General features: G+C 43.5%; 1 protein-coding gene across 1 annotated transcript in view; it reads left to right on the top strand.

The window, feature by feature from the left end:
• Nucleotides 1-19,769, top strand: part of LOC114358001 (uncharacterized) — a gene marked incomplete at its 3' end in the record, with an annotated part of 42,353 nt that extends 22,584 nt beyond the window's left edge. Inside the window, exons 4-17 of the mRNA XM_028311851.1 lie at nt 1,207-1,309; nt 1,774-1,932; nt 4,182-4,312; nt 5,888-5,985; nt 6,713-6,865; nt 8,735-8,832; nt 10,131-10,261; nt 10,339-10,506; nt 12,267-12,364; nt 13,109-13,261; nt 16,029-16,122; nt 17,224-17,312; nt 18,567-18,703; nt 19,691-19,769. Of these exons, the coding sequence (XP_028167652.1) occupies nt 1,207-1,309; nt 1,774-1,932; nt 4,182-4,312; nt 5,888-5,985; nt 6,713-6,865; nt 8,735-8,832; nt 10,131-10,261; nt 10,339-10,506; nt 12,267-12,364; nt 13,109-13,261; nt 16,029-16,122; nt 17,224-17,312; nt 18,567-18,703; nt 19,691-19,769 (1,691 nt within the window). The remainder of the gene's footprint in view (nt 1-1,206; nt 1,310-1,773; nt 1,933-4,181; nt 4,313-5,887; nt 5,986-6,712; nt 6,866-8,734; nt 8,833-10,130; nt 10,262-10,338; nt 10,507-12,266; nt 12,365-13,108; nt 13,262-16,028; nt 16,123-17,223; nt 17,313-18,566; nt 18,704-19,690) is intronic.
• Nucleotides 19,770-21,808: the final 2,039 nt, after the last annotated feature.

The raw sequence follows: 21,808 nt of genomic DNA, 5'->3' as shown, positions 1-21,808 counted from the left end.
GTTTGAATAAGAATGCTTTTACAAAAATGCACCTTATTGTAGCGTTACAAACACATCTTGAAATACACGGCAGCACATCAACTGCAAAAGCGGCTCTTATTTCGCAAGAAACAAGGTCGGTTTTAAGGTCAATATGTCACGTTTGATGTGCAGTTGTATTCCCATAGTTCCTCTCAAGCTTACGGCACGGTCATAGATCAAATTAAATCACATTAAACGCACACAATGACAAGTTTCTTTATACTTTGTTTATTATCGTCTTTTTTTTTCAAACATAAAAAATGCACCGTTAGCTTATCTGAAGCTATAGTCTGGTCTGCCAAGCTACCCATCCTTATCACTCGCGCGTAATTATATTGCTGTCGCGACTGTGCGACGGGCGCCCGCAGTGAGTGCGCGAGCGCGACAGCAACATAATTACGCGCGAGCGATAAGGATGGGTAGCTTGGGGTCATTGGACAAAATTCTACATGCTCACAGACCGGACTTTACCTTTTTAAGATGACCTGCCATTGTTTACCTGAAAGTAGTAGCCATTTTGAAACTGCACCGTGCCATATGAGATTATGCCACTCTATGTTAATGGGTTTTATTGTGGGTGTTAAGTCTATGACCGTACCACAGCTTGAGGCATATACTGGTGTCCATTGATTACGTGAATCTAAAATAAGTTACAAAACCTTATTGAATGGAAGCTCACTTCCATCTTCGTTCATCTTCACTTTCCATCAGGTGAGATGCAAGCCTTAGCCTGTACTATAGCACTTAATCAAAATAAGGAGGGCGCTTTTATGAAGTATCACTATATTTTTACATTCTTAATTTATCATCATCATTTTCGGCCCCTCGAAACCCATTGAATCTCTTGAATTCGAAACCCCTTAGATCCCATGAACCCCTTTGGACCGGACCCCTGGAAATCACTCACTTGTAACCCCTCGACACCCCTTGTAAGCCCCTTAACACCCCTTGTAAGCCCCTTGACACCCCTTGTAAGCCCCTTGACACACCTTGTAAGCCCCTTTACACCCCTTGTAAGCCCCTTGACACCCCTTGTAAGCCCATTGACACCTCTTATAAGCCCCTCTACACCCCTTGGAAGCCCCTTGACACCCCATGGACCGGACTTCAAATCAAACATATCACGTAATCAACGAACGCCACTACCCCCTAAGTCTCCACATACTGAGTCGTTACCCTGCGCAGGAGCTAGCGGGTGGCAAGAGTGGCCCCAGCGGGTTGCGTAGGAGCAGCGAGCGGTCCGACTCGGTGCCCGACGCGAGAGAGAAGACGTCCAGCCATACCAGCGGTGAGTGACACATCAATCGTCATCATTTCAGCCATAGGACGTCCACTGCTGAACATAGGCCTCCCCCAATGATTCCCATATCGCCGCCTGTATCTAGCTCCTTCCTGCTACCTTTATGCCATCATAAATTATTCAGGCTATATTTACTTTAACCTGACCGCAGTCTGCGTCGCAGATTTGCACCGTCTCCAGCTCCACATAGGTTTTTATCTTCAAAACAGTCCCTTCATCGCCCACCCTCTCATCATCATCATCATCATTTCAGCCATAGGACGTCCACTGCTGAACATAGGCCTCCCCCAATAATTTCCACAATAGCCGGTTGGTGGCGGCCTGCATCCAGCGGCTTCCCGCTACCTTTATGAGGTCGTCGGTCCACCTTGTAGGTGGACGTCCTTCGCTGCGCTTTCCCACCCTCTCACTACAGGAAATATACTTAGTTATAGTTTTTCTGTCTCTTCCAGGCTTGAACGGTCTCCGCAACATCGGCAACACGTGTTTCATGAACAGCGTGCTGCAATGCCTGTCCAACACGCGGCCGCTGCTGGAATACATGCTCGAAGACAAATACGCAGATGAGCTTAACACCACGCTGTCTTGCATGAAGGGCGCGCTCATGAAAGGTAGGCATTTTCCATGCAGGACCCTTTCTATAGGTACCAGAGCTGGAGGATTTGGTCTAAGCATACTTTCCACGCTGGCCAGATGGATTCTACTCTTCCGCAACCACTTGGCAAGTCGACCTCTGGCAATACTCTTAGTTGACAAAGACAGCTAAAAACTGTGCAGCTTTCTCGTCCTATTCATGCAGAAGCAGAAAAGGTGCATAGAAGCAAAGATAGTCCAGGACTACTTTAAGTTTGAGGGAGCTAGCATAAAACTGCAGGAAAAGAGCGTTCATGAAAGGTGAGTATATGCGTTTGTAGGAGTCATCTCAGTTTGAAGGAGACAACAGGAAACTGTGAGGATTTCTAAGTCCATGACAATGTCCTGCATCAATTGAGCGCTCCTAAAAGGTGGACATTCTCAAGGCTGAGTTTTCCAAGTCTGAAGAGAGTGAGTCCCTCAACCCTCTATTGGCCATTGGGAATCAGTAGCACTATCCCCCAGAGAGTTCTCTCATCTCACAGCGTGCTCCAATGCCTGTCCAACACGCGGCCGCTGCTGGAATACATGCTCGAAGACAAATACGCAGATGAGCTTAACACCACGCTGTCTTGCATGAAGGGCGCGCTCATGAAAGGTAGGCATTTTCTATAGGTACCAGAGCAGGAGGATTTGGTCTAAGCATACTTCCCACGCTGGCCAGAAGATTCTACTCTTCCGCAACCATTTGGCAAGTCGACCTCTGGCAATACTCTTAGTTGACAAAGACAGCTAAAAACTGTGCAGCTTTCTCGTCCTATTCATGCAGAAGCAGAAAAGGTGCATAGAAGCAAAGATAGTCCAGGAGTACTTTAAGTTTGAGGGAGCTAGCATAAAACTGCAGGAAAAGAGCGTTCATGAAAGGTGAGTATATGCGTTTGTAAGAGTCATCTCAGTTTGAAGGAGACAACAGGAAACTGTGAAGATTTCTAAGTCCCTGACAATGTCCTGCATCAATTGAGCGCTCCTAAAAGGTGGACATTCTCAAGGCTGAGTTTTCCAAGTCTGAAGAGAGTGAGTCCCTCAACCCTCTATTGGCCATTGGGAATCAGTAGCACTATCCCCCAGAGAGTTCTCTCATCTCACAGCGTGCTCCAATGCCTGTCCAACACGCGGCCGCTGCTTGAATACATGCTTGAAGACAAATACGCAGATGAGCTTAACACCACGCTGTCTTGCATGAAGGGCGCGCTCATGAAAGGTAAGAGTTTTTTAGGTTTGACGAAAACGGGGGCAGCTATGGTCGGTTCTAAGGCTGGAAGACATCCAGCATTTGACGGAGGTAGCTTAAAACAAGTTATAGAGTGATGGTGCTAGCTACAGGTTTTCCTGAATCCTGCATGGTAGTGTCCTCGTGAAAGAGCATCTGCTTTCTTAAGGCATGAAGGGCGCGCTCGTGAAATGTAAGCATCTGTCAGATAAGATCATCTAATGTTGGGGACATTCCATCCAGACCATATCCTCTTGCCTTACCAGAGGCTACGGTGTCCCCACGCGATTTGGTCTAAACTCAAACGCTGGCCAGAAGGAATCTACTCTTCCAGAACCATTTGACAAGTCGACGACTGACAGTTAGTTCTCTTACTTTTATGGAATCGGCTAAAAACAGCATTTCCAGTGTTCAAGGCTCATTGAAGCCAAAGTTTGTTCGCAAGTCCAGGAGTGCTTTAAAGCCGGAGATAGCAAAAAACTGCAGACTTACAGTGTGCTGCAGGAAAAGAGGATTTATAAAAGCATCTGCGTCCGTAAATATTTTTATTTATTTATTTACACTTTTGCACATACAACTGTACAGTGGCGGACTTAATGCCAGGTGGCATTATCTGCCAGTCAACCACAGGTCAATTTTTCTCAGTTTGAAGAAGAAAGCCAGAAACTGAGGCTTCCTTGGTCCTGACGAGCTCACCAATACGCTGCATCAAAGGAGCTCCTCCGCGTACCGGAAAACGCAGCGTGGGACGTCCACCTACAAGGTGGACTGACGACATCGTAAAGGTAGCAGGGAAGCGCTGGATGCAGACTGCTACCAATCGATCAACGTGGAAAGCATTAGGGGAGGCCTATGTTCAGCAGTGGACGTCCTATGGCTGAAATGATGATGATGAAAGGATCTCCTGAAACGGTTCTGATTCAAAGAGCTAGGTTCTTTCCAAGTTCCTATTCAAGTTATAAATAAATTAATAAAGTTGTATAAAACCAATTTTGAATATACAATCGTCTGTTCCAGCGTTCGGCAGCGTGATCAAGGAGTTGTGGCGTACCGGCGAGTGCGACTCCGTCGTCAACACGACTACCCTCAAGTCGCAAGTGCAAAGATTCGCGCCGCGGTTCATGGGCTACAGCCAGCAGGATGCTCAGGTGATCATTAGCTTCATCATCATCATCATCATCGTCATCATCATCACCATAATTATGAATAGTCAACACGACTACCCTCAAGTCGCAAGTGCAGAGATTCGCGCCGCGGTTCATGGGCTACAGCCAGCAGGATGCTCAGGAGAATATCAGCTTCATCATCATCATCATCATCGTCATCATCATCACCATAATTATGAATAGTCAACACGACTACCCTCAAGTCGCAAGTGCAGAGATTCGCGCCGCGGTTCATGGGCTACAGCCAGCAGGATGCTCAGGTGATCATCATCATCATCATTTAGTCAATACAGGGCGAGTGTGACTTTTGTGAACATCGCCAAGCTGAAGTCGCAGTCACAGCCTGAAGGACAGGTGATCAGCAACTTAATCATCATCATTTTCAGGCATAGGACGTCCACTGCTGGACATAGGCCTCCCCCAATGATTTACATATTGCCCGGTTGATACCAGCCTGCATCCAGCGCCTTCCTGCTTTACATTTATGAGGTCGTCAGTCTACCTTGTGGCTGGATCCCATGCTGCGTTTTCCAGTACGTGGTCTCCACTCCAGAACCTTTGCTCCTTCGGCCATCAGTTCTATGTACGTCATCATCATTTATAGTCATCACCGGTGATCAAGTGCAGAGATTCGCGCCGCGGTTCATGGGCTACAGCCAGCAGGATGCTCAGGTGATCATCATCATCATCATATTAATAGTCAACACAGGGCGAGTGTAACTCTTGTGAACACCACCAAGCTGAAGTCGCAGCCACACCCAGTGAGAGGACAGTAGGTGATCACTAGCTTCATAATCATCACCGCCATAATTCACATCATCACCTTAGTGTGTTGTTGTTGATAGCCAAAAATGCAGCTAATCACCGTTGGGACCATTTTTACCTTCATCATCATCATTATAATACTCAATCACAATAGGCAGGATCCTTTGGCACGACTAGACATCCCGTGGCATCCTTGGGCGTGCTAAAATGTGGCCCAAATTCGACTATGCGGTCGTGTCAAGCTTAGTATAGCCTTCCGACGTATCCCCTCCGATCATCATCATCATTTCAGCCACAGGACGTCCACTGCTGGACAAACGCCTCCCTCAATGATTTCCACATTGCCCGCTTGGTAGCAGCCAGTGCCCTCCAGCTACCTTTATGAGGTGGAAAGACAACCTTTCCACCTTGTGGATGGATCCTCTTTCCCAGTTTCTTTACTATCGCATTGCCTTCCATAGATAACTACCTATTTCAATGTTTATTTATTTTTATTTATTTATTAGGTATATACTACAGTTGACAATCGAGTTTTGTTAGTAGATACTTAAGTACACATGGTTAACACAGCATGATGAATAGCGACACAGAGTATAACAATGTTAAATTATAAAACAATAAAGTAATTTGAAGTTAAAGTTTCCGTTCTAATGGTTACCTTTGCGAGGCACCGAACTGAGTAAGTCAATGTTAATGACCATGAAAGTTCAAAAACAATAGAAAGTTATGGAGATTATTTATTTATGGGTCAGAAAAAACCAGCGTCTTCATAAACCTTCCTTGCATTGACAGGAGTTCCTGCGGTACCTTCTGGAAGGTCTTCACGAAGACGTGAACCGCGTCACCGTCAAGCCGAAGCCGATACTCACGGAGATCGACGACAATCTCAGGTAAACACAATGTTTGTTGCTAAATTTTTTACTATAAGTAATAAAAAAAAATATTTTTTTATCCACAACGAGGAAACTCTTGGCCTGTACCTCACCTGATGGTAAGTGACGATCAGGCCGAAGGTGGAAGCGAGTTTCACCCGGAATCCTCAACCACGGAGGAACTGGCTATCTTACCTCTAACTGCCGGAACACAACAATACTGTTAACATTGTTGTTATGGCGACAGACTTAGGTAAGATGGTGGTAGCTAGCCAGGAGGACTTAGAACAAGCCCTACCACCAACCAGACCGAACAGAAAATTCTGCCCCCACTGGGAATCGAACCCGGAACCTCTGCGTCTGAAGTAGGTAGTCTTCTCTTACCACTAGACTACAGAGGCGGTTGATTAAAAAGATAAAGCGCACCAAAGTTTAAAAGAAGAGGCCCGTGACGTCAATTCATGCTTATAAGTGTAGCACTTTGTGACGTAACGCAGAACTTCAAGTGCGTTCAAGAGCTGGGGCAGCTGCTTAAGCCAAAGTATCTGACGTAAAAATCTGATTTGCCCCCCTTAGACCAAAAGCTGGGTACGCCTATGACTTCCTTTGCCTTTCTTTTTGACGTTTATACAGAGTGTATAAACGTCAAACAACGACACTGATGCCAAAAAAATATTTTTAAAAAATCATGGAAAGTTTTAAATCTTGGTCAACCAACACTGAAATTTCTTTTCATCTTTTCCAGCGACTCAGCCAAAGCAGCAGAAGCGTGGAACCGCTATCTTCGAATGGAGGATTCACGCGTCAGTGACATCTTTGTGGGCCAGCTCAAGAGTACCCTTCGCTGTACGCACTGCGGACATGACAGCGTCACCTTCGACCCGTTCTGGGACTTAAGGTAATGGAAATAAGGTTAAGTATGCCTTGGCAGGTTTTAGGTGATGTGGTGCGCAAAAATGGCGCACTGTACGCACGCAGGGGGAAGCTATTCTAGGGCTTATACCGTGGGAATAAAGTACAAATTGCTGTGGTATTGTGATATCTTCGTGGGCTAGTTCAAGAGTACTCTTCGCTGTACGCACCGATGACAGCGTCACCTTCGACCCGTTCTGGGACTTAAGGTAATGGGAATAAAGACGAATTTGCTGTGACAGTATGTAGAATATTCGGCGAGCAACATTGGCGCATTGTAAATATACAGGGAGAAGCTATTCTAGGTCTTATACCGTGGGAATAAAGTGCAAATTGCTGTGGTATTGTGATATTTTCGTGGGCTAAAGCCTGGTCCGTGAGCACGTAGAATCCCGTCCAATGACCCCAAGCTGCCCATCCTTGTCGCTCGCACGTAATTATGTTGCTGTCGCGCTCGCACACTCACTGCGGGCGCGCGTCGCACAGTCGCGACAGCAATATAATTACGCGCGAGCGATAAGGATGGGTAGCTTGGGGTCATTGGACGGGATTCTACGTGCTCACGGACCAGGCTTTAGTTCAAGAGTACTCTTCGCTGTACGCACCGATGACAGCGTCACCTTCGACCCGTTCTGGGACTTAAGGTAATGGGAATATGGGTCATATTGCTCTGGCAGTTTGTAGAATATACGGCGCGCAACATTGGCGCATTGTAAATATACAGGGAGAAGCTATTCTAGGTCTTATACCGTGGGAATAAAGTGAAAATTGCTGTGGCATTGTGATATCTTCGTGGGCCAGCTCAAGAGTACTCTTCGCTGTACGCACTGCGGACATGACAGCGTCACCTTCGACTCGTTCTGGGACTTAAGGTAACGGAAATACGGCTGAGTTTGCCTTGGCAGGTTTTAAGTGATGTGGCGCGCAAAAATGGCGTACTGTACCTATGCATTCTACGATTGGTAGAAGCTATCCTGGGCCCTACATCTTGAAAATATAGTTCAAAATTGACTGAAAACTTTCTAAGACTTTCGATAAAGGAGAAAATGTGTATTAACCAGACACACACACAGTTTCACTTTTCGTTGTGTAAACTTTGTGGTGGGTCTGTTCACAGACTTTGACCGACCATTTCGTGATCTGTGATTTTTAAACGTACCCTAATGTCAGCTTAACTTTTTCCGGGGACAAATTTTAAGCCAATGAAATGGTTGTTTTATTGACGGTCGACTTGTAGAATATAGATCCTTATGAGTTGCAACAAGAATGAGAAATAAAAAAAAACTCATAAAACTCATTTATTTCTGTAAGTAGGCTTTAAAAAAGCACTTTTAAGTGGAAAGAGTGTTCCCACCTCTCGCTCCCACTTCATCTGCATCATTAGGGTACAGTGTACCCTTTCGTGCATCAATTTAACTTTCCACTTCATTTGCATCATAAGGGTACAGTGTACCCTTTCGTGCATCAATTTAAGTCTCTGGTTGAGTTGAGTCGTTTTCCAGGGAGACCCGGAATTTTACATGAAGCAGCACGAATAGTATCTATGTAGGCGATGATAAAGTATGTACATATTTCTAATATTTTCTGGAGTGGGCACTAGAGTCTAGCTAGACCATTTTGGATACCCTAAGGGCCCTGCAACACTGGTGGATTGCAAGCGTTTTCAAAGTGAAGCGGCCACGCAACGAACACACATCGTGTGCGCAACGATACACTGTATCATACGCCGCTCGCTCGAGGCGCAAATGTTGCGCATCCGTGGCGAGTTCGCTGCGTGGCCGCTCCGCTTTTAAAACAGCTTGGAAACTCGCTTATAATGTAGATATAGTATTAATACTTATTGTATTGCCTGCAGCCTGCCGATCCCGGCACGCACGGGCGCGCTGCGGCTGCAGCAGTGTCTTCAGCATTTCACGCGCGAGGAGGAGCTGGACGGCGACGAGAAGCCGGTCAGTAGCCATAGGCGTTTAATAAATGAACACCCAAAAAATCCCTATCTAAAACACCGCATTGCAATGAGGGTTTTCGCGAATGAAAAATCCGCCAGATGGCAATACGTAGACGCGAGGTCCAAATGCTGCATGATTGGTTATTTTTGACATGACATTGACAGATATGTCAAAATCCACCAATCACGCAGCAGTCAGACCCCACATCCACGTCCCGCCATTCGCGAAAACCCTCATTGGAGTAAACTGCTAAAGCCTGGTCCGTGAGCACGTAGAATTTTGTCCAATGACCCCAAGCTACCCATCCCTATCGCTCGCGCGTAATTATGTTGCTGTCGCGCTCGCACACTCACTGCGGGCGCCCGTCGCACAGTCGCGATACAGTAGCAGGAAGGCGCTGGATGCAGGCCGCTACCAACCGTGCTATGTGGAAGTAATTGGGGGAGGCCTATGTTCAGCAGTAGACGTCCTGTGGCTGAAATGATGATGATGATGTACCATTGGTTCGCCATCCTTGCTCTAGTTTATACTCACGTTTATGATTCTGCCTCGACTTCAACCCTCATTTCTACTAGTATTTAAGTATCTTAATCTGTAAGTCTAGATATTAGCACGTTACTGCCTTGTTTAATATATCACGCAATTTTGTATACCCATTCTTATAAGATACACCATACAAGAATGCATGGTAAATTCAGTGAACTGCTCCTGAATCCAATATACCTACTACTGCTTTTTCTATTTATTTATATTAACCGGCAGACAGTGGTGACTGAGTTTGTTGCGGCGCTTCTTAGCACTTGCCAAATGTTGGTCTCGAAGCGCTGGTAGGGTAAAAAGATTATGAGACATGTAGAGGCTCCTTAAGAGCAAAATATTTGACAATTTGTAAGAACTATTTATAGCCTGACCAGGAACATAAAAACCCTCGCCATGTTGCGGAAAACTAATGGTACTAATTTCTTTTAATGGCAACAGTAACTGAAAACTTCATTGACATGTCACCTTGCATGTCAGTCTATTGCTGTCAAAGTGTAAACAAACTTTATTTTAAATGTGCGCAATTGATTTTGTGAATTAAATTGCTAAAATCTTTTTATAGTCGTGAAAGAAAAGTGGTTTACAATGTGTTAAAGTATTTGTCGAAGAGAAATACTAAGGGTTCGGACAATATTTTCATTGAATAATGTTTCCGACAAAAGTTGTCNAAGAGCTAGGTTCTTTCCAAGTTCCTATTCAAGTTATAAATAAATTAATAAAGTTGTATAAAACCAATTTTGAATATACAATCGTCTGTTCCAGCGTTCGGCAGCGTGATCAAGGAGTTGTGGCGTACCGGCGAGTGCGACTCCGTCGTCAACACGACTACCCTCAAGTCGCAAGTGCAGAGATTCGCGCCGCGGTTCATGGGCTACAGCCAGCAGGATGCTCAGGTGATCATCATCATCATCATCACCATAATTATTAATAGTCAACACGACTACCCTCAAGTCGCAAGTGCAGACTGCAGAGATTCGCGCCGCGGTTCATGGGCTACAGTCAGCAGGATGCTCAGGTGATCATTAGCTTCATCATCATCATCATCACCATAATTATTAATAGTCACACCACCACACTCAAGTCGCAAGTGCAAAGATTCGCGCCGCGGTTCATGGGCTACAGCCAGCAGGATGCTCAGGTGATCATTATCATCATCATCATCATCACCATATTTGACATCATTATCACCTTAGTGTGTTGTAGTTTATAGCCAAAAATGCAGCTAGTAACCTTGGTAAATTTTTACCTTCATCATCATCACCACTGTTCACCACATTAGGGACTATACCTTAGTTCTTTAGAAATTTCCCTAAATGTAAACAAATATGGCCAACTGACATTGACGAATTTTTAGTCTATGTCAGTTGATCTACTAGTGATGCGACAAAATCTCTCGTGAATCGCAATTCTGTAAATGTCATTTACGGACTGCAACTGATTGATATTGAGATCAGTAATGTGATCGTCAAAATAGGATCTTCTTAATCCAAGAAAATTTAATTTTCCCTTTTTTATTTGTTTAGGAAATATAATTTAAATTATACTGTGGGTCTAGACAAAGTGCACAATAAAATCGTAAACCAGTCGAAAAGTGGTCGAAAGGCCTTTTTTATGTGACACTCGTCTGTATAATAAAGCTGAATTCAAAGACTTCTTCGCAAAGTGTGTTGTTGCATTCAATGAAGAAAAAATACATTGTTGAATATAATCTTGTTTATATTTTATTTTAAATTAATATTATCAAAGTACCTAATTGGTAATTGAAATAACTGAATACTTGAAATAAAATCGATAAAATTTACAGATTATTATCTATGAATATTGTCTATGACTTACAGATTTTCCAGAGATAGGACCTAACTTTAAACGTCAAATGTCGATTTGACATTTTAACATGAAGCACAAATATTCACCATCCAAATATTTTGTTAAAATATTTTGTTTTCAATGTTAGATTTCATATTTGTTTCATCATGAGAATAAAGTTGGTTTCATGAGCTTGTGAAATAATGTGTATGATATTAAGAAAACGTGAGTATTATAGTGTAATTGTGTGCACAAGTGTTTGTTTACATCGATGGAAATTTCTAAAGAATTTAGGATTAGGCACATTATCGGGACAGCACGGTCCTTAGGCATAACTAGAAATCCCGCGGCAACCTTAGGCATGCCGAAATGTGTCGCAAATTCGCTCATGCAGTCGCACCCCCTATGATCATCATCATCTTCATTGATATCAATTTCTAAACATAGGCCTCCCCTAATGATTTCCACATCGCCCGGTTGGTAGCGGCCTGCATCCAGCGCCTTCCAGCTACCTTTATGAGGTCGTTGGTCCACCTTGTGGATGGAACCTCTTTCCCAGTTTCTTTACTATCGCATTGCCTTCCATAGATAACTATTTTAATGTTAGTGACCATGAAAGTTCAAAAACAATAGAAAGTTATGTAGATTATCTATCTTCTAACTATACAGGGTGGAATTTTGTAATGCCACCTGGAGGGAAAGTACTCTTCATACTGTAGATAGAAAAAACTGACTGACTGACTGACTGACATATCAACGCACAGCCTAAACGGCTAAACGTAGGCACTTGAAATTTGGAAGGGACGTAGCTTAGGTACCGTAGAGGTGCACTAAGAAAGGAATCCCCGAAATTCCCACGGGAACGGGAATTAGCGGGAAAAGCCTTTTGTATGAAAAATCTAAACCGCGTAAGATAGATGAAGGGGGTAAAACGGGATCCACGCGTACGAAGTCGCAGGCCGCTAGTTTATTTATGGCTCAGAAAAAACCAGCGTCTTCATAAACCATTTGTAAGAACTATTTATTAGTCCAAACAAATAAAGAAATTTTGACTTTGACTTTGACTTTGAAAAACCTTTCTTGCGTTCGCAGGAGTTCCTGCGGTACCTTCTGGAAGGTCTTCACGAAGACGTGAACCGCGTCACCGTCAAGCCGAAGCCGATACTCACGGAGATCGACGACAATCTCAGGTGAACACAATGTTTGTTGCTAAATTTTTCACTTTAAGTAATAAAAATAAAAAAAAATTTATCCACAACGAGGAAGCTCTTGGCCTGTATCTCACCTGATGGTAAGTGACGATCAGGCCGAAGGTGGAAGCGAGCTTCACCCGGAATCCTCAACCACGGAGGAACTGGCTATCTTACCTCTAACTGCCGGAACACAACAATGCTGTTAACATTGTTGTTATGGCGACAGACTTAGGTAAGATGGTGGTAGCTAGCCAGGCGGACTTAGAACAAGCCCTACCACCAACCAGACCGAACAGAAAATTCTGCCCCCACTGGGAATCGAACCCGGAACCTCTGCGTCTGAAGCAGGTAGTCTTCTCTTACCACTAGACTACAGAGGCGGTTGATTAAAGAGATAAAGCGCACCAAAGTTTAAAAGAAGAGGCCCGTGACGTCAAGGCCTGCTTAAAAGTGTAGCACTTTGTGACGTAACGCATAACTTCAAGTGCGTTCAAGAGGGGCAGCTGCTTGAGCCAAAGTATCTGACGTAAAAATCTGATTTGCCCCCCTTAGACCAAAAGCTGGGTACGTCTATGACTTCCTTCACCTTTCTTTTTGACGTTTATACAGGGTGTGGTTTTATAAAACAAGTGGTAGTATACACGACACATGCCAAAAAAGATATTAAAAATATTTAAAAAAATCATGGAAAGTTTTAAATCTTGGTCAACCAACACTGAAATTTCTTTTCATCTTTTCCAGCGACTCAGCCAAAGCAGCAGAAGCGTGGAATCGCTATCTTCGAATGGAGGATTCACGCGTCAGTGACATCTTTGTGGGCCAGCTCAAGAGTACTCTTCGCTGTACGCACTGCGGACATGACAGCGTCACCTTCGACCCGTTCTGGGACTTAAGGTAATGGAAATAAAGACGAATTTGTGGTGGTGTGACGCGCAAAAATGGCGCACTGTACGCACGCAGGGGGAAGCTATTCTAGGTCTTATACAGTGGGAATAAAGTACAAATTGCTGTGGCATTGTGAGATCTTCGTGGGCCAGCTCAAGAGTAACTTCGCTGTACGCACTGCGGACATGACAGCGTCACCTTCGACCCGTTCTGGGACTTGAGGTAATGGAAATAAGGGTCATGTTGCTGTGGCAGTTTGTAGAATATACGGCGCGCTACATTGGCGCATTGTAATTATACAGGGAGAAGCTATTCTAGGTCTCTCTTACACCATCTCTTGCATCTCACTTAACACCAGGTGCGATTGCGGTCAAATACCTGCCTTGTCTAGCATAAAAAAAGCAAAAAAATTCTAGGTCTTATATCGTGGGAATAAAGTACAAATTGCTGTGGCAATGTGATATTTTCGTGGGCCAGCTCAAGAGTAACTCTTCGCTGTACGCACTGCGGACATGACAGCGTCACCTTCGACCCGTTCTGGGATCTCAGGTCAGTTCCATAGGATACACATATTGTGATGAAACCAGAACGTTGAGTAATTTTTGATGCTGACAATAATTGCCTCGCTGACCGACGACTCTTTCTATGATCTTAGGTAAATAACCCTCCTTCTGGCGCAGTCGGGTAAAAGGAAATGAAATCAAAGTGTGTTTCTTTTCAGTTTCACTTTTTGTTGCGTAAACCTTTTGTGGTGGGTCTGTTTTCAGATCATAACCGGTCATTTCATGATCTGTGATTGTTTTATACGTACCCCAATAACGGTTTAACTTTCCCCTGGGACAAATTGACTATATTTTTATTAGCAACCAAACCAGTGGGTTAGACAAGACATGTAGCACGAACGAGAAGTGGGAAGATTGTTGTCACCTCTAGGTACAGTGTACCACAGGGTACAGTGTACCCTTTCTTGCATCAATTTAACCCGCAATTAAACGCTGGTTGAGTTATTTTCTAGCGGGGCAAAGGATGCGCGCCGTTATAAAATCTTATCGCATATAAGGGCTCTCGCGGAAGACCAGTTTCTTGACACATTGGCCCACTATTTTCTATATTCGTTTTGTGTTGTTATTGTTTACTAGCAGACCCGGCGAACTTTGTTCCGCCTTAATGGCAATAAATAAGCAGACTTTTTTTTTAACTTCGAACGGGATAAAAAGTATCCTATGTCCTTCTCCTGGCTCTAAACTACCTCCCTGACAATTTTCAGCTAAATCGGTTTAGCCGTTCTTGAGTTATAAGTGGTGTAACTAACACGACTTTCTTTTATACAACGTGTCCCAAAATTCAAGGATAAGCCGGCGCCGCAGGATGGATATAGTCATGACTACTTTAGGAAAAATAAGAAAAAAAATCTATCTTAATTATTTTTAAGTTACACAATAAATTATGAAATTCTTCGAAAATTGACACCCCTTATGATATTTTACATTACCACGACCACTATCTTTTAAATATTTCTGTTTTTTTGTTTGTATCGGCAACTTAAATAGTGCTGCTGTCCACTCCAATTCTTAAAACCCCCAGAATCCTTGCAGTTTTTACACAAAAGTTAATCAAAATATGATATTTCCTTAAAATTTTGAACGATTTTTACTTTCACTCCACTTTGACTCGTCGTTTTGTAAAAAAAAAGTATGAACACTACTGCGGCAAGTTTTTTATAAAGTTGACGCAACTATCCAAAATTCCAAAATGGTATAATACTCTAAGAAAACTAGTCGCAAAAAAGATATGCGTACCATTTTTACAAGCACTTCGCTTGTTAGTTAGTGTGGGACAAATCTTGCAACTGAATTTAAGACCAGTTCTCCTCAACCGATTGAGCTGAAATTTGGTTACATTGTGTAAGTACGATGACGATGCATTATTATGGTACCATTGAGCTGGATGGAGTCTGGAGGTGACCATAGGAACTTCTTAACGAAACGGCGGAATCGCATCTAGTTTGGGTTCGTTGGATTTGTCTTTTCGAGCACTTTAGTGCTAGATGATATCCAGGATCCTGATAATGAGTCAAGAGGTGGCCAGGAGCTGGCCAAAGGAACTCCTAAACAACTGGTTTAAAATTCAGTTGCAAGATTTATCCCATACTAACTAACAAGCGAAGTGCTTGTAAAAATGGTACGCATATCTTTTTTGCGACTAGTTTTCTTAGAGTATTATACCATTTTGGAATCTTGGATAGTTGCGTCAACTTTATAAAAAACTTGCCGCAGTAGTGTTTGTACGTTTTTTTTACAAAACGACGAGTCAAAGTTGAGTGAAAGTAAAAATCGTTTAAAATTTTAAAGAAATATCATATTTTGATTAACTTTTGTGTAAAAATTGCAAGGATTCTGGGGGTTTTAAGGATTGGGGTGGACAGCAACACTACTTAGGTTGCCGATACAAACAAAAAAACAGAAGTACTTGAAAAATTGTGGCCGTGGTAATGTAAAATATCATAAGGGGTGTCAATTTTCGACGAATTTCATTATTTGTTGTGTAACTTAAAAAATAATTGAGATAGATTTTTTTTCTTATTTTTCCTAAAGTACCCATGACTATGTCCGCCCTGTGGCGCCGAGTTATCGTTGAATTTTGGGACACGTTGTATATATATATAGATTATAATTTGTGCTTACTGTGTCCAATAAAGTCTATTTCTTTCTTTCTTTCTTTCTATCGATGATTTTAAATACATGCATCGAGTATTAACATATTGTATTGTCTACAGCCTGCCGATCCCGGCGCGCACGGGCGCGCTGCGGCTGCAGCAGTGTCTTCAGCATTTCACACGCGAAGAGGAGCTGGACGGCGACGAGAAGCCGGTCAGTAATAAGGACTCTTCATCATCATCATCATCATCATCACCACCTTTTTGGTCTAATAACCGCCTCTCAAAAGTCAAAAAGTCAAAAGTCAAAATTTCTTTATATGTTTAGACTAATAAATAGTTCTTACAAATCGTCATTTTGCTCTTAAGGAGCCTCTACATGTCTCATAATCTTTTTACCCTACCAGCGCTTCGAGACCAACATTTGGCAAGTGCTGAGAAGAAGCGCAGCAACAAACTCAGTCAGTCACCACTGTCTGCCGGTTAATATAAATAAATAGAAATAGTGTAGGTATCTTATAAGAATGGGTATACAAGATTGCGTGGTATGTTAAACAAGGTAGTGACGTGCTAATATCTAGACTTGACTCTGTGCTCTGAGACGTGGACTGTGGGTTTCATAAGAAGGCTCAAGGTCACCCAAAGGGCGATGGATTGGGCTATGCTCCGAGTTTCCCTGCGTGATCGAATCAGAAATGAGGAGATCCGCAGGAGAACCAAAGTGACCGACATAGCTCGCAGAATTGCTAAAACCAAGTGGCAGTGGGCGGGGCACATAACTCGTAGAGACGATGGCCGTTGGGGCAGGAAAGTTCTCGAGTGGCGACCACGGGCTGGAAGACGTAGCGTGGGCAGGCCTCCTACTAGGTGGACCGACGATCTGGTAAAGGTCGCGAGAAGAGCCTGGGTGCGGGCAGCGCAGGACCGTTCATTTTGGAAAACCTTGGGGAAGGCCTTTGTCCAGCAGTGGACGTCATTTGGCTGAAACGAACGAACGAACCGCCTCTGTGGTCTAGTATTAATAAGACCACCTTCAGAATAGAATAGAATAGAATAGAATATATTTATCTATATCTATATATATAAAAATGAAACCCGTTTCGCGTTGTCACGGCATCACGTGTGAACGGCTGAACCGATTTCGATAATTCTTTTTTTTAAATGTTTGTGGAAGTCCAAGGATGGTTCTTACGGAANTCAAATGCAATTGACGCGCCTCTATTCCAGGGTTTTTATGTTCCTGGTCAGGCTATAATAGTCTATACAAATAAAGAAATTTTGACTTTGACTTTGACCTGTTGTTCGTTGTCCACAGACGTGCTCGAAGTGCGGCGTGCGTCGCAAGTGCCTGAAGTGGTTCACCGTGCACAAGTTTCCGCAAGTTCTCGTGCTGCATCTGAAACGGTGAGGTTCATAGAGTTATTGTAGACTTAGCTGGACACTCACGATGTATACATACAAAAAACTGACAATCATTGGCGTATCTATGGGTTACTAGCTTCTGCCCGCGGCTTCACCCACGTGAATTTTAGTTCGTCACAGAGCCCTATATGTTATTTTGGGTTATAAACAATTATACTGTGAAGTTTCATCAAAATCCGTTAAGTACTTTTTACGTGAAAGAGTAACAAACATCCATACAAACTCGCATCCTACTTCCTACTAATATTATAAATCCGAAAGTTTGTGTGGATGTCTGGATGTTTGTTACTCTTTCACGCAAAAACTACTGAATGGATTTTGATGAAACTTTACAGTATTATTGTTTATAACCCAGAATAACATATAGGCTGTAATTTACGACGATCTGTGACAAATTAAATTTCGCGCGGGTGAAGCCGCGGGCAAAAGCTAGTTCATAATATTAGTAGGATTTTTCAGGGTGGGCCATGATATGGCCATTGGCCATACGTAGGATGGATACGGGATGGGGATAAATATCATAGCTCTCAACTATCATCGAATCGAAAGCCCCAACATTCTTGGGTTGAATTAATTGATAGATTCTTCATGTTAGAATCTGCCCTAAGATGTACATATTACATATAGTTCGTGACACCCAAAGTGACCAAAAATTTGACAACCCAACCTTATTCCAATTGTAAAGCGAGGTTTAGAATAGAAATAAAACTTGCAGAAGTTGACTTTGCCACAGCTATTTACATACATAGTAGTAAACAGCTTGCGGTAGTTTTCTACAAAATTTCTAGTCTAAACCACGCTCTACAAAGACGTGTTGCGATCTTTTTACCTACTTTGGTTGTCATGAACTATTTGAGTACTAGCGGCCGCCCGCGACTTCTTACGCGTGGACCTTCGATTCACGGCTTCCCGCGCATGAATAATTTACGAACGTCAAATTTTTTTGCCCAGCGCTGTAGATTTTAACCAATGACGATAGATGGCGCTTTTTACCCACGTCTTATTTATTTATTGAAATTTAGTTAGTCACATATCGTTATAAAAAATGTATAGCCTATATGTTAATCTGGGTTAAAAACAATAATACTGTAAAGTTTCAACAATATCCGTTCAGTAGTTTATGCGTGAAAGAGTAACAAACATCCAGACATCCAAACTTTCGCATTTATAATAAAATATGTATTAGTAGGATTTGGCGCTGACTGGATAAGCAATGACTGTATTTTATTCTTCCAGGTTCTCCCCAACCGAGCGCTTCCGCGGCAAACTGAACGTCCTCGTGGAGTTCCCGCTGACCGGCCTGGACATGGCGCCCTACGCCGCCGTGCGCGCGCAGCCCGTCTACAACCTCTACGCCGTCAGCAACCACTCAGGTACAGTGCACCCGACTGTGTACCCACCCACCTAACTTGTGTACCCAACCACTCAGGTACAATGTGTACAACCCCTACGCCGTCAGCAACCACTCAGGTACAGCGTACCCAACTGTGTACCCACGCACCTAACTTGTGTACCCACCTACCCGCTTGTGTACCCACTCGGCCACCCTGTGTACCCAACCACTCAGGTACAATGTGTACAACCTCTACGCCGTCAGCAACCACTCAGGTACAGCGCGCCCAACTCTGTACCCACCCACCCAACTTGTGTACCTACTCACCCACCTTGTGTACCCATCTACATCCCGTGCGCCGTTAGCAACTACTCAGGTACAAAACACCCGCTTGTGTACCCAACCACTCAGGTACAATGTGTACAATCTCTACGCCGTCAGCAACCACTCAGGTACAACGCACCCGCTTGTGTATCCACCCACCCAACATGTGTACCCATCCACCCAACTGTTTACCCACCCAACTTGTGTACCCAACCACTCAGGTACAATGTGTACAATCTCTACGCCGTCAGCAACCACTCAGGTACAACGCACCCGCTTGTGTATCCACCCACCCAACTTGTGTACCCACGCACCCAACTTGTGTACCTACTGGCCAGCTTGTGTACCCACCCACCCGCTTGTGTACCCACCCACCCAACTTGTGTACCCACCCACACGCTTGTGTTGTAAGGCGCTTTTCTTAGTGACGTCATAACAAGACGCGTCTGCGAACATCGTTGTCTGGAGCGATCGGATGAAGGTTATGAACTATGGTTAATAAAATGTCACTCCAAATAGATATCTACTTAACCTCCATGTGTGAACTTGTGTACCCATCCACCAACTTTGTACCCACTTGCCTATAACAAGGTGCAACATACTTCACTGTCAATTTGTCTACTGAAACTACATTTTTGTCATTGCAAAATGATACCTATCCCAACGACATAAGACGCAATACTGATTAGCTATTTGGTGACAGGAACCACATACTCCGGCCACTACACAGCGTACTGCAAGCATCCGTACACCGGCGACTGGCACGAGTATAACGACTCCAGGTGAATATGTCTCATTTACTTTTTTTTCCTTGCGTGATCGAATCAGAAATGAGGAGATCCGTAGGAGAACCAGAGTGACTGACATAGCTCGCAGAATCGCTAAAATCAAGTGGCAGTGGGCGGGGCACATAGCTCGAAGAGCTGATGGCCGCTGGGGCAGGAAAGTTCTTGAGTGGCGTCCACGAGCTGGAAGACGTAGCGTGGGCAGGCCTCCCACTAGGTGGACCGACGATCTGGTGAAGGTTGCGGGAGGTGCCTGGATGCAAGCGGCGCAGGACCGGTCTTTGTGGAAATCCTTGGGGGAGACCTTTGTCCAGCAGTGGACGTCTTTCGGCTGAAACGACGACGACGAACGACGACTTTTTTTTTATTTGGGACAACTAACAAGACCGATACTAATACAAGCAAAGGGTTTTCACTCACTATGAAATTGTATCAATGTACAGTGGGGCACAGTTCCAGCTACCCATTTCTGTTTTTCTCTGGATCTCATCAAATTGCGATTCTTTGCGATAGAACGAGACGATATGACAGGGTAGCTAGAAGTGCGGCCCATAGCAGGCCTGTTCATCTCCGCGAGTTTACATCGAAAACAAAACACGCACGATGGCCCACCTACAGGATACTATTCGACAAGGCCTCACATACGAGCGAACATTGACTCACGCACGCGTATTCTCTCTTGGCTTGTGTATGATGGAAGAAGATAAAGAAAATGGTGTACTAAATACTGTGCAGTATTTAACTGCCTAAATAATAATAAAAACACAGAATGTACTTTTTTAAGTTGCCTCAAGACACTGAGAGGTAAATAAGTAGTTAATATTATTCACGATAATTCATGCTAAATCATGTATTTCCTCCGCCATTTTCCGCAGTTTGGCACCTCACGTCACATCATTTTACCGAAGTCAGCCCTAAGCTTCGGCGCAGTGCCGATCACTGACGTTCGTCAACAAAATGGTGCTTGACTCTTGAGACAGGCTAAATTACACCATATTGTTAATGACATTGAGCATACATTTTTTTAAATACCTTCGCGAAGAAAAACTTCTGTACGTAGGGTAAACCACCCAATCATTGGCACTCTACCAATTTATTGGCATGCTCCAGTTTTTTAAGAAAATTAAGGTTTTTTGTAGCCGAACCTTATATTTTTTAGTAGAAATTGTACAGTAATATCATTTATTACTCAACTGTCTACACACGTTTTTTATTTTTTCAAACACCGCGGCGCATCAACCATTTGTTTGACAAACCGGGACCTGTGCGAAAAAAACAATCGAAATATTCGTTTTTTACTAAGGTAAGAGCTATCATAATCTTTTAAAAAAATGCAAATCTATTTTGTTTTCCCTATACATAATCATTTTGTCTTATTATTGAATATATTAACTGCCTTTTTAAAACATTATTTTATAATTTAACCGCCAACTTTTATACAACGTGTCCCAAAATTCAAGGATAAGCCGGCGCCGCAGGTTGGACCTAGTCATGACTGCTTTAGGAAAAATAAGAAAAAATANTTACCCTAGTACTTATTATTATTCTGTGCCCATAGTACATAGCCGGTGGTTCCGGCAGAGTAGAATAGGATGTTGTAGGAGGTTGGTGATTAAGGGTGGATTCGACCAAACAAGAGTAAATATTAATCTGAGAATAAACTTGTAATTTTGACATATTTCCCATACTGAAACTGTCAATATACCAGTTATACCAGGAGTTATTCTCGGATAAAAGTTTGGTGGAATTGGACCTAAGGGATAAAGATTATGCGAACATATGAATTCCGCAAACCGTCTGTCCACCGTGGGGAGTGTTGATCAAATCATCAATCTCATCATTTCAGCCACAGGACGTCCACTGCTGAACATAGGCCTCCCCCAATGATTTACACATCACCCGGTTGGTAGTGGCACAAAATATAACAGAAGGTAAACTCATATAATATGTACTTCGCTTCGCATACCTGCGCTCGGCCGCCGCGCTAGGGTTGTCTTGTGTTGCGTTTATTTCGTTATGATAGAAAAATGAAACTT

Source organism: Ostrinia furnacalis, unplaced genomic scaffold (genome assembly GCF_004193835.3).
Source record: "Ostrinia furnacalis isolate ACB-3 unplaced genomic scaffold, ASM419383v2 OfSCF3556, whole genome shotgun sequence".
Lineage (NCBI taxonomy): Eukaryota > Metazoa > Arthropoda > Insecta > Lepidoptera > Crambidae > Ostrinia > Ostrinia furnacalis.
The sequence above is the reverse complement of the archived record's forward strand: the minus strand, read 5'-3'. Positions and strand labels throughout refer to the sequence as shown.